Source organism: Piliocolobus tephrosceles, chromosome 17 (genome assembly GCF_002776525.5).
Source record: "Piliocolobus tephrosceles isolate RC106 chromosome 17, ASM277652v3, whole genome shotgun sequence".
NCBI classification, from domain to species: Eukaryota; Metazoa; Chordata; class Mammalia; order Primates; family Cercopithecidae; genus Piliocolobus; species Piliocolobus tephrosceles.
Genome location: NC_045450.1, coordinates 15,665,454 through 15,681,512, shown reverse-complemented (window position 1 = coordinate 15,681,512; position 16,059 = coordinate 15,665,454). Strand labels below are relative to the sequence as shown.

Here is a 16,059-nt window from a genome sequence, read left to right as displayed (position 1 = left end):
TTTTTTTTTTTTTTTTTGAGACGGAGTCTTGCTCTGTCGCCCGGGCTGGAGTGCAGTGGCTGGATCTCAGCTCACTGCAAGCTCCGCCTCCTGGGTTTAGGCCATTCTCCTGCCTCAGCCTCCCAAGTAGCTGGGACTACAGACGCACATTTTCAATTAGAAAGCACAAAAGGTATTTTCACCTAAAAGTAGCCTGCCAAGCAGGTCAGTGAAAAAGTCACCAAGAAGTTGCCACAACCCATTGCTCCGGCTAAGAGATAAGATGAAGGGGGATTCTGCAGCAAGAAGAAACAGGCTAGACTCAAGACACAACTTCCCAACCACAAGGGAATGAACACGCAGAAATTCAATCTAATCAGAGAATTTAAAAGCTGAAGGGAACGTCAGCTATCACACACTGGCAAGAAACAAAAATCCAACTTTTTTTTTGAGCCACCGTTTTGCTCTGTCACCTAGGCCCGATGGAGTGCAGTGGCATGATCTTGGCTCACAGCAGCCTCCAACACCCAGGCTCAAGCCGTTCCCCGACCTCAGCCTCCCGAATAGCCGGGACTCAGTTGTGCACCACCACTCCAGCTAATTTTTGTATTTTTAGTAGAGATGAGGTTTTACCATGTTGGCCAGACTGATCTTGAACTCCTGACCTCAAGTGATCCATCCGCCTTGGCCTCCCAAAGTGCTGGGATTATAGGCACAAGCCACCACGCCTGGCCAACAACTTTTCCTTTAAAATCACCAGGGCTCATGACAGCAGTATTCACAAGGGTCAGGAAATGGAAGTAACCCGAATGTCCATCAACCAGTGAACAGATCAACACAGTGTGTGGTCTATCTGCACAATGGCATATTATTCCGCAATAAAAGGAAATGAAGCTACAACTCAGTTGAACCTTGAAAACATCACGCTAAGTGTAAAAGCCGCCAGTCACAACATTCCACCTATTGTGATGCCATTTATATGAAATGTCCAGAATAAGCAAATCTAGAGACAGAAAGTAGATCAGTGGTTGCCTCGGGCTTGGGGGATACTGGGGAAAATAGGGAGTCATGGCTGATGGATTGGGGTTTCTTTTGGGGGTAATTAAAAAAGAGTTCTAACCTTGATTGTGGTGATGGTTGGATTGTGTGATTTAAGTGGGTTAACTGTATGTTGTGTGAATTTTTGTTTTGTTTTGCTTTTTGGTTTTTTATTTTTGGTTTTGTTTTTGTTTTTGAGACTAAGTTTTGCTCTGTCAACCCAGGCTGGAGTATAGTGCCACGATCTCGGCTCACTGCAACCTCTGCCTCCCAGGTTCAAGCTATTCTCCTCCCTCAGCCTCCCTAGTAGCTGGGCCTATAGGCGTGCACTACCATGCCAGGCTAAGTTTTGTATTTTTAGTAGAGATAGGGTTTCTCCATGCTGACCAGGCTGGTCTCAAACTCCTGACCTCAGGTGATCCACCTGCGTCGGCCTCCTAAAGTGCTGGGATTACAGGCATGAGCCGTTGCGACCAGCCTACGTGTGTGAATTGTATCTCAAGAAAGCACGTATTAGAGACCACTAGGACCCCTGCAGAGAAGGAGCTCCCACCCCAGGCAGAGGATGAGAAACTCAGACACCAACTTGAGAACTGACCCTGCCAGCAGATGCTGTGTATCCTGGGGCTGGTCACTTTGCCTCTCTGACATTCAGTGGCTTCCCAGGGCAGTTAGACCAAAACCCACCTGGAAGGCCCTGCGGGACGATCACTGTGCTGACCTCTTCTCCTGCCCCCATGTCCTGGCACACCATGGTCGGGCCACACCAGCCTTTCTGTTTGGTAAACAAATTGAGCTCATGCTGGTCCTGAGGCCTTTGCACTTGCTGTTCCCTGTGCCCACAACACTGTTCCCAGATCTTCTCCCTGCTGGCTCCCTCCCACGCTGATGCAACCTTCCCAGAGAGCGTTTCCTCTATCCCCTGCCTGAATTGCCACAAGGACACCCATCACTCCTCAGCCCATGGCATTGCCTTTTATTTTTTTTCCCCTTCATAGCACTTAATAGTATCTGAAACCTTTTTTTTTTTTTTTTTTTTTTTTTTTGTAGAGTTGGGGTTTCAGTATGTTGGCCAGGCTAGTCTTGAACTCCTGGCCTCAAGTGATCCACCCACCTTGGCCTCCCGAAGTGCTGAGATTACAGGCGTGAGCCATAGTGCCTGGCAAATTTTTTGTATTTTTTGTAGAGATGAGGTTTCGCCATGCTACGGAGGATGGTCTCAAACTCCTGGGCTGGAGCGATGCTCCTGCCTCAGTCTCTCTAACTATTGGGATTACAAGTGTTGGGAACCACCATGTCCGGCCCTGCTAAACTGCTTTATGAGAGAGGGAAATGAAGCTCAGATGGATCTGAAGGGCAGGCCTGAGCTCACACAGCTGGGGAGATGAGGGACCGGGGGCTGAACCCAGACGTCACCAACCCAAGCCTGCCAGCTTAACTCCATGCTTCACTTCACAACCGTCCCATCTCTTGTGTCACGTGTGTCCTCAGTTTCTCTCAGCCGTGAGAGCCAGGACTTTAATTACCATCGTTCCCATTTTTACCATAAGGACCCTGAAACTCATCAGGCCCAAGGTCATGTTCCAGGAAGGCGCTAGATCCTGCCCTGAGGTCAGCTAAGCTGAAGTCTGGTGCTCCCATCCCCTGGCCATAAAGCACAGAGACTCCCTCCCAATTCAGTGCTGCAGGGACTAAGATGGTTTTCCAAGTTGGTACTTTAGGGGGCTCCGTCCAGCTCCCACCCTCATACCCTGATAAGCCACCTTCCCTGGGTGGCTGGTGGCAACCTCAAAGAGGCCAGTGTGGTCCTTCAAGGCGCCAGATACCCCGAGAGGGAGGAACCCTGAGGTTGCCCCTACCATTGTCCTCTGGGTCCTGCTCCTGCTCTGCACTGGCATAGGTACGCAGGAACTCAGCGAAGGCGCCGTCTCGGGCCAGCAGTTCCTGGTAGGAACCCATCTCAGAGATCTTGCCGCCACTCATGACGATGATGACGTCGACCTGCGGCAAATAGCTCATGCCGTGTGTGACCAAGATCCGCGTCTGTGGGCAAAGGGGACACCCGGCCACATGAGTGCACACGTGCAAGACTGCCTGGCTTGGTAGAGTGAAGACTACAGGAGGAATGAGCCAACGAACACCTGGCGGGCAGAACTCAGGTCTGCAGGTGGGACATGCACCTGCGATAACAGCATCCAGGAGCAGCTGAACCTGTGCACACTGTCCTTTAACGTCCATGTGCAAAGGGCCTGCCACGCCGCAGGTGCTGAGCTAAAAGCTGGGGAGGTGGCAGGAAACAAAGACCTCTGTCCCAGATTCCAGGGCTGGAGGAGAAATGAACACTAGTAAAATAGTGTTTGCTGAATGGCGAAAATGCAGCAAAAAAGGGGAACGGCTGGACCAAGTGTATGGGTTTTACAGTTTTAACAAAGGCGATAGGGAAGGTTATTTTTTTTTTAACAAAAACCTGAATGACAACAGATAGGGAGGGAACCATACAAGTGTGTTAAGGAATAAAAGGATGGTGCCGCTGCAGAACAGTTTGTATGCAATGGTTTAAAATTTTTTTTTTTTGGAGACAGAGTTTCAGTTTGCTGCCCAGGCAGAAACAGTGACATGGTCTCGGCTCAATGCAACCTCCACCTCCCAGGTTCAAGCAATTCCCATGCCTTAGCCTCCCACGTAGCTGGGATTACAGGCGCCCACCATGACACCTGGCTGATTTTTTTTTTTTTGCATTTTAGTAGAGATGGGGTTTCACCATGTTGCCCAGGCTGGTCTCAAACTCCTGAGCTCAGGCAATCTGCCCATCTCGGCCTCCCAAAGTGCTAGGATTATAAGCGCGAGCCACTGCACCCGGCCCAATGGCTTAATTCTTTTCTTCTACTTTTTTTTTGACACAGGGTCTCTGTCACCCAGGCTAGAGTGCAGTGGTGCGATCTCAGCTCACCGCAACCTGTACTTCCTGGGTTCAAGCAATTCTCCTGCCTCAGGCTCCCAAGTATCTGGGACCACAGATATGTGCCACCACGCCCAGCTAACTTTTGTATTTTTTGTCGAGACAGGGGTCTCATCATGTTGCCCAGACTTATCTTGAACTCCTAAGCTCAAGCGATCTATCCACCTTGGATTACAGGCATGAGCCACTGTGCCCAATCCTGGCTTAATTTTTTTCTCAAACAACTCCCGCTGTCAGCTACCCCCAAAACCACTACAAAATATGCACATGAATACATTTTATCAGAAGATCTGAAAGTTTGGGAAGACATTCATCAAACTATTAATAAAAGTCAGTATATGTTTCCTTAAACAGCTAACGGTCAATCTGTTCAGCTTTATGGATCTTACAGTTGCCACACCACCAACTCAGCTCTGCTGAGTTCAAGTAGCTGTGGATGACACTTTAAACAACAGGACATGTGCGGTGGCTCAGACCTGTAATCCCAGCACTTTGGGAGGCCAAAACGGGAGGATCCTTTGAGGCCAAGAGTATGAAACCAGTCTGGGAAACATAGTGAGATGTGTCTCCACCAAAAAATATAAAAATAAAAATAAATCAGCCAGCCATGGTGGTGCGTGCCTGTAGTCCCAGGAGCTACTCAGAAGGCAGGATTGCTTCAGCCCAGGAGTTGGAGGCTGACATGCCATGCTTGTGGCACTGTACTCCAACCTGGACAACAGAGCAAAACCCCGGCTCCAGGAAAAAAAGAAAAAGAAAAAAATACATTGGCCATGTTCCAATAAAGTTTTATTTATGGACAATGATATTTAAATTTAATACGATTTTCAAATGTCACAAAATATTCTTCCTGTTTAGATTTCTTCTATTTAAAAATATACACATCATTCTTAGCTCAAGAGCCATACAAAAAGCAGGCAGTGGGCCAGATTTGCTAACCCTTGCTGTCTAAGAGAAGAATTAAAGATTAGGGATGCAGGATGAAGAGGGACTACTTTATTTACTTTATTTATATATATTTTCTGAGACAGGGTCTCGCTCTGTTGCCCAGGCTAGAGTGCAGCAGTGCAATCTCAGATCACTGCAACCTCCACCTCCCGGGTTCAAGAGATTCTCCTGCCTCAGCTTCCCAAGCAGCTGGGATTACAGGCACGCACCACCATGCCCGGCTGATTTTTGTATTTTTAGTAGAGACGGAATTTCACCATGTTGGCCAGGCTGGTCTCGAACTCCTGACCTCAGGTCATCCACTGGTCCAGGCCTCCAAAAGTGTTGGGATTACTCACTGTGTCCAGTTTTATTTACTTTATATACATACACACACACATACACACATATATTGTAAGAATATATCCATATTCTTGTACTTGTCAATTTTGTTACCATGGGCATGTATTACTTAGTAATTTTCAAAAATGTTTTTTTACTACTTTAAAATAAGTTTGCACAGAATGTTACTGGTATGTATGGGAATGCTTACAAGAGGTCACGTAGCATGATGCTTCCTGTATATATACGTGTAACGAGATAACCCTATTTAGAAAGTTTATACACAGAGCAAAAAGACTTGAAAGAAATACAAAATTTCTTAACCAGTGGAATGTATGTAACTGCTTCCATTTTTCTTTTTCATGTTTTTCTTAATCTATATCCCACCTATGGGGATGAGTTAGTTTTAAAATCAGGGGAAACAGCTGGGCCTGGTGGCTCATGCCTGTCACCTCAGCACTTCAGGAGGCCGACGCAGGCGGATCACTTGAGGTCAGGAGTTTGAGACCAGCCTGGTCAACACGGTAAAACCCCGACTCTACTAAAATACAAAAAGTTAGCCAGGCGTGGTGGTGCACACCTGTAATTCCACCTACTAGGGAGGCCAAAGCAGGAGAATTGCTTGTGAGCCGAGATCACTCCATTGCACTCCAGCCTGGGCAACAAGAACGAAACTCCACCTCAAAAAAAAAAAAAAAAAAAAGTAAAATAAAATCAGGGGAAGAAAAAAAAGAGCCAGTGTGCACCCATTACCACAACTGCCCTATAAAAAGAACATAGGAACTATTTCCTATCATGTTAAGGTGTTGTGGCAATTTTCCAACCCCTCCACCTACAGCCACCTCTGCAAGTAAGAAAACACAGCCTGCTAGGTCACAGGCAGTGTCTTGGGGTGGGATTCCCTGCTGAGAAGCCAGCCCTGGGACTTAAGCAGGAAGAAGGGCCTCCCTTGGCCATGCAGAGGCAATGGATTTAACTCTGCATGGAAGACTTACCCCTATAAAGACAAGTACAAGACGGCTGTCTTAGGAAGGCTTCCAAGAGAAGCATGAGAAATGTGTTCTTTAAAGTCCAATTAAACACAAAGAAAGCCAGAGAAAGTAAAGGACTCCTAAAGGGGACACGTTCCAACTTAACCAAAGGGCGAGACAGCCCGACGCCAAGCCCCGCCCCGCCAGCAGGCACCTTGTTCTTCAGCATCCCCTTGGGGCCAATCACATTTTCAAAGATATGTTTTCCCACGTGGGCATCCACTGCTGAGAGGGGATCATCGAAGAGGTAAATGTCAGCGTTGCAGTACACGGCCCGGGCCAGGCTCACGCGTTGCTTCTGGCCCCCAGACAGGTTCACGCCCTGGGGAGAGACATGGCACAAGAGTGGGTTTCCTGGGAAACCCTGAGACTCAAGAAATGCAGAAGCAGGCTGAGTGTGGTGTGATTCCAGAACTTTGGGAGGCCGAGGCGGAAGGACTGCTTGAGGCCAAGGGTTTGAGACCAGCCTGAGCAACATAGGGAGACCCTGTCTCTACAAAACAAAGAAAAAGAAAAAACTAGCCAAGCCTGGTGGTGTGCGCCTATAGTTCCAGCTATTCAGGAGTCTGAGTGGGAAGATGGCTTGAGCCCAGGAGTTCGAGGCTGCAATGAGCTATGGCTGGGCCACTGTACCCCAGACTGGGCGACAGAATGAGACCCTGTCTCTTTAAAAAAGAAAGAAAAGCATAGAGCCTGCTCAGGACACAGCAGGCCCAGGGTGGAGGCCCTGCAGAGCTGCACCCGCCTCCTCTTCTCTGAGTTTGAGGCTGAAGGCATGAGATCATGCCACTTGCACAAACCTGGAGCCAGGCCCCAGCTCCACCACCACCAAGGACGGGATCACAGGCACAGGGTTTAGCCCCACCTGTAAACTGGGCAAAAGAGAAAACTTGAGTCTCCCGTGAGGTGCTGGGCAGGGCACGGGGCACACGGCAAGCGCTCAGCGAAAGCTGGCTGACGGCACCAAATCATGTTGGCCAGTGGGAAGGCCCTGATTTCTTAGTCTCATGGAAGGCACTGGTAGACATGGGCATATTAATGCTACTGCTGCTGTTGGTGACAGGTGCCGTGTCTGCCAGCTTACTCTGGATCTGTCACTGTCCGGCAAAGCCACATACAGGTGAAGCAAGGTTCCAGCCTGGGGATGCTGAAATCCAGCCCACGTCCCAGTCACCAGAAGGAAGGACAATCCAAGGACCAGCAGCAGCGCCAGCTCCCACCGTGACAGATAAGCCAACGTCATTTCCCTATTTGGCTAGAAATCACAGGTTACTGCCCAGCCCCTCCTGAGATGCCTGCCCTGGCTCCCATGCACTGAGGTGAGGCCCTGGCAGTCAGGTGCCTTCTTTTTGTTTTTTGAGAAACTCGCTCTGTCGCCCAGGATGGAGTGCAGTGGCACAATCTCGGCTCACTGTAATCTCCACCTCCCAGGTTCAAACAATCCTCTCACCTCAGCCCTGAGTGGCTGGGACCACAGGTGCACAGCACCACGCCTGGCAATTTTTTGTAGAGATGGGTTTTCACCATGTTGCCCAGGCTGGGCTCAAACTCCTGACCTCAGGCAATCCTCCCACCTTGGTCTCCCAAAGTGCTGGGATTATAGGCGTGAGCTACCGTGCTCGGTCAATAATTTGTTTTTTATTTCCAAGGAGCTGCAGACTTACCTCAATTTTTAAACATCATTCACCAAGTAAGAAAGCTGACAGAGCCCCTGGCTTATAACTAAAAACAGAAATGGGCCGGCATTTTGCACTCTTGGTTTTCCAAAAGGGGATACACCAGACGACCATCATGGGGCGTGAAAGCAAAGTGATCAGGCAAGCAGCAAGGGAGGGCACCCAGGCCCAGAAGGCTCAGACCAAGCTGTGGAGGTGGGCAGGAGCTGGGGATTGCTGAGGAATAGCAGGAAAACCTGGGGGCTGAAGCACAGCGGGAGGGAGAGTCTGCAGTGGTGAGAGGCACAGAGAATGGCCCTTTTAGAGATGACAAAATGAGCAGGTAAGAACATGAACCCAGGAACCATGCTCTTTGCAGTTCTGTGGCTGTGTGGCCTCAGGCAAGTCACTTGGCCTCTCTGTGCCTCCTTTTCCTCAATGATTACCTAGGTGTAACAACAAATTCTACCCATGGGTTTGCTGTGAGGAATAATTATGTGTAAAATGTTTAGCACAGTTCCTGGCATATAGAAAATACTCAAGTTATAGGCCGGGCGACGTGGCTAACATCTGTAATGCCAGTACTTTGAGGCAGAGGCAGGCAGATCACCTGAGGCCAGGAGTTCACGATCAGCATGGCCAACACGGTGAAATCCCACCTCTACTAAAAATACAGAAATTAGCCGGGCATGGTGGCAGGGGCCTGTAGACCCAGCTACTCAAGAGGCTGAGGCAGGAGAATCACTTGAACCCGGGTGGCAGAGGTTGCAGTGAGCCAAGATTATGCCACTACACTCTAGCCTGGGTGACAGAGAGAGGCTCCATCTCAAAAAAAAAAAAAAAAGAAGAAGAACTTTGCCGAGGCCGGCAGATCACTGAAGGTCAGGAGTTCGAGACCAGCTTGGCCAACATGATGAAATCCCGCCTCTACTAAAAATACAAAAATTAGCTGAGTGTGGTGATGTGCACCGGTAATCCCAGCTACTCAGGAGGCTGAGGCAGGAGGATCGCTTGAACCTGGGAGGCAGAGGTTGCAGTGAGCAGAGAGTGCGCCACTGCACTCCAGCCTGGGCAACAGAGTGAGACTCCATCTCAAAAAAGAAAACAAAACAAAGAAAAGAAAAGAGAGAAAATGCTAAGAGTTAGCTATTGTGCTATTTTCAGTATTACGGCTGTCTTGACAGGGACTATGAACATCTGAATCATTGACCACTCCCCTCAACAGCATGCCCTCTGTCATGTGACTCTGCAGTCATGTGACCACAAAGGTAGAATGTACTTTCTTCCTGGTCCTTTCCCTTCAAGCTTGGCCAAGCGACTTGCTTTGTGAGTGGAAAGGACAGTGTACTTTAAGGGACACTGCATGCTTTTTTGGGGGCCTGTCTTGGGCCTCTGCTGCCACCATGAGAAGAGCCTCCCTTTGGAAAGCTGCTGAGCCCTCACCCCAGTCCCCAGCAAGAAGCTCTGTAAGGCAGACCTGAGCCACACCCACAGCCTGGACACAAGCTCAGCTGGCCTGCAGAGTTCAGCAGAGCCACCCCGCTGAGCCCCGCCGGCTCAGCTGATTGCAGTAGACTCACAGACCACTGAGAGTGTGAGAGTGTTTGTTAGGCAGCAACAGCTGACTCATCCAGGGGCCAACAGCAAAACTATACTGACCTTCTCACCAATCTCTGTCCGATCCCCGCTGGGCAGGATTTCCAGGTCTGGGAGGAGGGCACAGGCCTGTATCACGGACCTGTAATATGGTTCCTCCAGCTGACGTCCAAAAAGGATGTTTTCTTGGAGAGAATCATTCTGAATCCAGGCCTGCTGTGGCACATAGGCCACCGAGCCCTAAGTGGCAAATGGAGAAGGAGGTGAGACAGACACACAGACAGATCTGATCAACAAGACAGCAGCTGGCCCACCCACCTGCTATGAGGGCCTCGCTTCACAAGTCATTTTCATCACAGCTATTGCTTTGGCAAGAGGGAAACTGAGTCACGACGGACAACAGATGCCAGGGCTGGGATCAGAACCCATATCACGTGAATCGCTGACTCCAACATCAGGAGTGAAAGAGTTGGTATCCTCATTGATAAGATTACAGTTATTTATTTAGTAGCTAGCTATTAACTCAATGCCTACAGCGGCGATCAAAACCCCCACTTCCAAAGAGTGGAAGCCCCTGATATGGCCAAAAGCTACTTGATTACAGTTACGGTGGATGCTAAGCGAACGAGATATATGACAATTTTTAGAAGTCTGACTTGACTAGGCGCAGTGGCTCATGCCTGTAATCTCAGCACTTTGGGAGGCCAAGGCAGGCAAACTGCTCGAGGTCAGGAGTTCAAAGCCAGCCTGGGCAACACAGAGAAACCCCCTCTCTTAAAAAAAAAAAAAGAAAAAAACTAGCCAAGCATCTGTAGTCCCAGCTACTTGGGAGGCTGAGGTAGGAGGATCACCTGAGCCCAGGACATGGAGGTACCATGAGCTGAGACTGTACTGTGCCACGGCACTCCAGCTTGGACCACAGAGCAAGACTCTGTCTCAAAAAAATTAAAAATAAAAGACTGACCTAGTTTGGGACATCCAGGAAGGATCCTCGAGGAAACATCCTTGCTAAAAATTGAAGCAAAGACTCCTATATCAAAGCATCCATTTCAAAGGTTTACTTTTATTTCCATATACTGTCAGGTATCACAAATAGCATGAGAATAAAGGCTAGAGTAAGGATATTTGTTTTGTGTATTTTGCTAATGAAAATGCTGGGGTAGTTAAAAAACATTCTATGTATTATGTTTGTAGAAACAAAATCTCTCCATATTGCTGAGCCTGGTCCCGAACTCCTGGCCTCAAGAGATCCTCCTGCCTCGGCCTCCTGAAGTGCTGGGATTACAGGCATGAGCCATCATGCCCGGCTCAAATATATGTTTAGACAAGAACCAAAAACTGAAGAATGAGTCCGTTTCATGAGGAGAAGAGTGAAGAGCACTCAAGTCCGAGGGAACAGGACATGCGAAGGCCTGGAGGTGAAAAGTACTTGGCACATTCAAGGAGCAGAAAGTCCCGTGTGACAGGAACATCGATCAATCCTATGAGGGAACGACTGGCAGAAAACACATCAGGGACAGCAAGGGGGCCTATACATGGTGAGGAGCATGGGTTTTATTGGAAGGGCAACGGCCCCTGAAGATTCTTTTTTTTTTTTATTTTGAAACGAATCTTCGCTGTCCCCCAGGCTGGAATACAGTGGTAAGATCTCAGCTCACTGCAATCTCTGCCTCTGGGCTCAAGGGATTCTCCTTCCTCAGCCTCCTGAGTAGCTGGGACTAAATGCACACACCACCAGGCCCGCTAATTTTTGTATTTTTAGTAGAGACAGGGTTCACAGTGTTAGCCAGGCTGGTATTAAACTCTTGACCTCAGGTGATCCACCTGCCTTGGCCTCCCAAAGTGCTGGGATTACAGGTGTGAGCCACCGCGCCCAGCCAGAAGATTCCTGAATAAGGGAATTCTAGAAAGGGCAAAGCTGACAGCGGGTCCCAGGTGCCCTCATTCTTACTCTAAATTCTCAAATAATTAACCTGCTGACTTGAATATCCTAACTTTTAAGAAGCCAAAATGTCAACAGAGGTGCCTTACCATAGAACCCACAGAAAATTCAGACATAATATACACAAACCACACTGACTAAAACCTTTGGGAAAAGATAAATATTTTATACACATTTCTAGCACTCCCCTTACTTGGGCAAAACACCCAATAATAAATAATCATCTGGCCTGAAGTGATAATAGTACCAGGATAGCAGAAATCTGGAGAAAGCAATGTGGATTCCACCAAGATTTGGAATTTTCTTCCATTAATCTAGCTCTCATGGTTCATTAATCTTATTTTATGGCATGGACTTGAAAGTAATGATAAAACATTTCTTAAAACAACAGTTAAGGTCATTAGTTTGGACCCAATCACAATGTATACTTTTCAAAAGCATTGTATAATCAATGAAGAAAGGGTTTTGCTCAGAAATAAAAACAATGTCATAAACCAGGCCAGGAGCAGTGGCTCATGCCTATAATCCCAGCACTTTGGGAAGCCTAGATGGGCAGATTACCTGAGGTCAGGAGCCCTAGACTACCCAGGCCAACATGGTAAAACCCCATCTCTACTAAAAGTACAAAAATTAGCTGGGCATGGTAATGGTGCATGCCTATAATCCCAGCTACTCAGGAAGCCGAGGCAGGAGAATCGGTTGAACCTAGGAGGCAGAGGTTGCAGCTAGCCAAGATCACACCACTGCATCCAGCCTGGGCAACAAAACAAAACTGTCTCAAAAAAACAAAAACAAAAACAAAAACAAAACAAAAAACCACCACAACAACAAACATCATAAACTTGACATTCCCAAAGGCAGATTCCAAGAGACAAATGTGCAGTTGCACAGACACTAAAGAGGTGCAGGCAAGTACACCTGGGACACATGAGGTTAAACAGTTAATAGATTTTTTTCTCACTGCAGCACTTGTCAGAACCTTAATTTGCTAACGTTTATTATAAGAGGGAGGGGGTCGGAGTATTCATTATTTCCCATGCTTGTGTGAGTCTGGGGTTCTTTCTCCCCCAAACGTCCTGCAAGATGAGCTGGTTGCAGACCACACTCCTGGAAATGCTGGTAGCAAAACTTCCAGCGATGTATTGGTTCACTAGGAAAAAGCCTTCATGCAGAGTTAACTAAATGCAAACAAAGACTGTTGATTGCCAGTGGGACTTACTGGTAAAGCAGCCTCTCAAGCTCACTCTTGGGGAATTTCAACTTACTTCAAAGTACACCGTGTATTTAAAAGCTGTAAAACTGTAGTCTTCTTTTAGCCCCCTATTAAGAATTCAACAAACACTAAAAATTTAAACTGTTCCCTTTAAAAAATGTTCTAAGAAAATACTCCAACCTCATATTTTTGTTTTGTTATATTTATAAGAAGAGATACCCAGAGAGATCCATAAAGATAAAGAACAATCCAAAAAGACCCAAAGAGACCAAGAGACACTCCGTGACAGGCAGAGACGCAAAGGAAGGAGACAGGCCGCGTGCCAGGGCATCTCCACGTGTCTACTAAGTATTTATTAAGTGGCCAGGTGCAGTGGCTCACACCTGTAATCCCAGCACTTTGGGAGACAGAGGTGGACACATTATTTGAGGTCAGGAATTTGAGACCAGCCTGGCCAACATGATAAAACTCCGTCTCTACTTAAAAAAATATAAAAATTAGCTGGGCATGGTGGCGCATGCCTGTAATCCCAGCTACTCGGGAGGCTGAGGCAGAAGAATCGCTTGGACCCAGGAGGCAGAGGCTGCAGTGAGCCGAGATCGTGCCACTTCACTCCAGCCTGGGGGACAGAGCCTGACCCTGTCTCAAAAAAATAAATAAATAAATAAAAATAGGACCCAGGAGGCAGAGGCTGCAGTGAGCTGAGATCGTGCCACTTCACTCCAGCCTGGGGGGACAGAGCATGACCCTGTCTCAAAAAAAAAGTAATAAAAATAAAAATTAAAAAATTACAGCTTAGGCCGGGCGCGGTGGCTCAAGCCTGTAATCCCAGCACTTTGGGAGGCCAAGACGGGCGGATCACGAGGTCAGCAGATCGAGACCATCCTGGCTAACACGGTGAAACCCCGTCTCTACTAAAAAATACAAAAAACTAGCCGGGCGAGGTGGCGGGCGCCTGTAGTCCCAGCTACTCGGAGGCTGAGGCAGGAGAATGGCATAAACCCGGGAGGCGGAGCTTGCAGTGAGCTGAGATCGGGCCACTGCACTCCAGCCCAGGCGACAGAGCGAGACTCCGTCTCAAAAAAAAAAAAAAATTACAGCTTAATAAGGAGATAACAAAATAAATATTTATTAAGTGCCTACTACATACTGGGCACTATTTTAAGTGCTGGGAGACAGATGGAAATAAATGATACCAAATTCCTGCCTTCTAGGATGGCACAGAACAGAACAGAAAGAACGCCAGAGAAAGAGACAGATGGAAAGATAAAGGAGGAGGAGGAAAACAGACGTTGCTACTCTCACTTCCGGCACAGGAACAGTCAAAAGAAACAGCATCATTTTTGAGCTTTTCCTCAGACCACCAGCTTCCCCACTGCCCCTGCCCACTGGTCCTCATCCTACCTTGAGAGCCACGTGCCCCTCCACTTTGTCCATCTCGGCCAAGAGAGCTGAGATAAGCGACGACTTTCCGCAGCCCACCTGGCCCACCACGGCCACCAAGGCACCTTCTGGGATGGAGAAGGTGATGCTGAAACGACACAACACACCTGGCTCAGACACAATGAATGAGGCCTGCCAGGCTGATGCCCCTGGTCACTGAGCCTTGATTTACCCCAAGTAGAGAAAGAGAGAGACAGACAGAAGGCAGGGCCGTACTAAACACTGAAGGCCTCAACATTCCGTTTCTACTGCTGAGTTCAGTTCAGTGACCCGTCTCAGGGGCCCTCCAGGTGGGAGGAAGGTGACAGGTGTACCTTAGGGAAAAGAGGCAGAGAGTAACCTGAGGGATCCCGTCACACTGAGCTGAAAGAGGGGCAGAAACTTCACTGGGGGCATGAGGCAAGGTCTGAGAGGAAAGGACACCTCAAGATAAACTGGGGCTGGGCATGGTGGCTCACGCCAGTGCTGGTAATCCCAGCAAGGCGGGCGGAGGGAGGCTGAGGCAGGCGGATCACAAGGTCAGGAGCTCGAAACCAGCCTGGCCAACATGGTGAAACCCCGTCTCTACTGAAAACACAAAAATTAGCCAGGCACGGTGGCAGGGGCCTGTGATCCCAGCTACTCAGGAGGCTGAGACACAAGAATCGCTTGAACCCAAGAGGTGGAGGTTACAGTGAGCCGAGATCATGCCACTGCACTCCAGCCTGGGCAAGAGTGTGAGACTCTGTCTCAAAAAAAAAAAACTCTGACAGAAAAGCAAGTGTGTCCAAGACACGGAAATATGGGGAGAGCTAGAGAAAGGTATAAAGGGGTGAAGGCACGGGGTGCAACCAGGGATGCAATGGCACTAAGGTAGGTGGTAGCCAGGCCTGGGAGCACCCTGAGAGATGCCCTGGAAGGACGCTGTGCTAAGACACCTGAACTCTGCCAGCCAGGAGCCACCAAAGGGTTGAAAAGGGAAACACACATGAATAAATCTGAGTTGAACTTTGGGAAGATGTCTCTATTGAAATCATCCTTTAACGAACAGTAGAAAGCAAAATAAAATAAGCCCAACATTCTCCCAGCAACAGTGGCTGTCAATGGGGCAGGACAACCCCAGGCCACTCCCACTGCCGATGGCACAGCCAGAGCAGGGTTTCCATCCTCCCAGGGAAGGGAGGGCACATCCAAGGCTTTGCTGGGCTCACTTATATGGAAAATGCTTATGTATTTATTTATTTTCGAGACGGAGTCTCACTCTGTGGCCCAGGTTGGAGTGCTTGATCTTGACTCACTGCAACCTCCATCTCCCAGGTTCAAAGTGATTCTCGTGCCTCAGCCTCCCAAGTAGCTGGGATTACAGGCAGGTGCCACCACGTCGAGCTAATTTTTATATTTTTAGTAGAGATGAGTTTTCGCCATGTTGGCCAGGCTGGTCTCGAACTGCTGACCTCCAGTGATCTGCCCGCCTCAGCCTCCCAAAGTGCTGGGATTACAGGCATGCACCACTATGCCCAGCTAATTTTTTTATTTTTCATTTTATTTTTTATCTTTTTGAGACGGAGTTTCACCCTTGTTGCCCAAGCTGGAGTGCAATGGCGCGATCTCAGCTCACCGCAACCTCCACCTCCCAGGTTCAAGCATTTCTCCTGCTTCAGCCTCCCAAATAGCTGGGATTATAGGGTTGCACTACCACACCTGGCTAATTTTTTTGTATTTTAGTAGAGACGGGGTTTCTCTATGTTGCTCAGACTGGTCTTGAACTTCTGATCTCAGGTGATCCACCCGCCTTGGCCTCCCAAATTGCTGGGATTACAGGTGTGAGCCACCGTGCCTGGCTAATTTTTTTAATTTTAGTAGTGACACGGTTTCACCATGTTGACCAGGCTGGTCTCAAACTTTGGACTTCAGGTGATCTGCCCACCTTGGCCTCCCGAAGTGCTGGGATTATG

The 16,059-nt window shown here is 48.4% G+C and overlaps 1 protein-coding gene across 2 annotated transcripts in view; it reads right to left on the bottom strand.

Annotated features, from left to right (window-relative positions):
- Positions 1-16,059, bottom strand: part of LOC111524528 (multidrug resistance-associated protein 1) — a 100,826-nt gene that overhangs the window by 48,537 nt on the left and 36,230 nt on the right. For both annotated transcript variants that reach the window (XR_003306710.2, XM_026447085.1), the window contains exons 7-10: positions 14,087-14,213; positions 9,591-9,767; positions 6,431-6,598; positions 2,877-3,060 (exon numbers count right to left, since the gene is read on the bottom strand). Coding sequence is in view for 1 of the 2 variants with exons in the window: in XM_026447085.1 (XP_026302870.1) it covers positions 2,877-3,060; positions 6,431-6,598; positions 9,591-9,767; positions 14,087-14,213 (656 nt within the window). In the remaining variant the exon portion in view is untranslated. The remainder of the gene's footprint in view (positions 1-2,876; positions 3,061-6,430; positions 6,599-9,590; positions 9,768-14,086; positions 14,214-16,059) is intronic.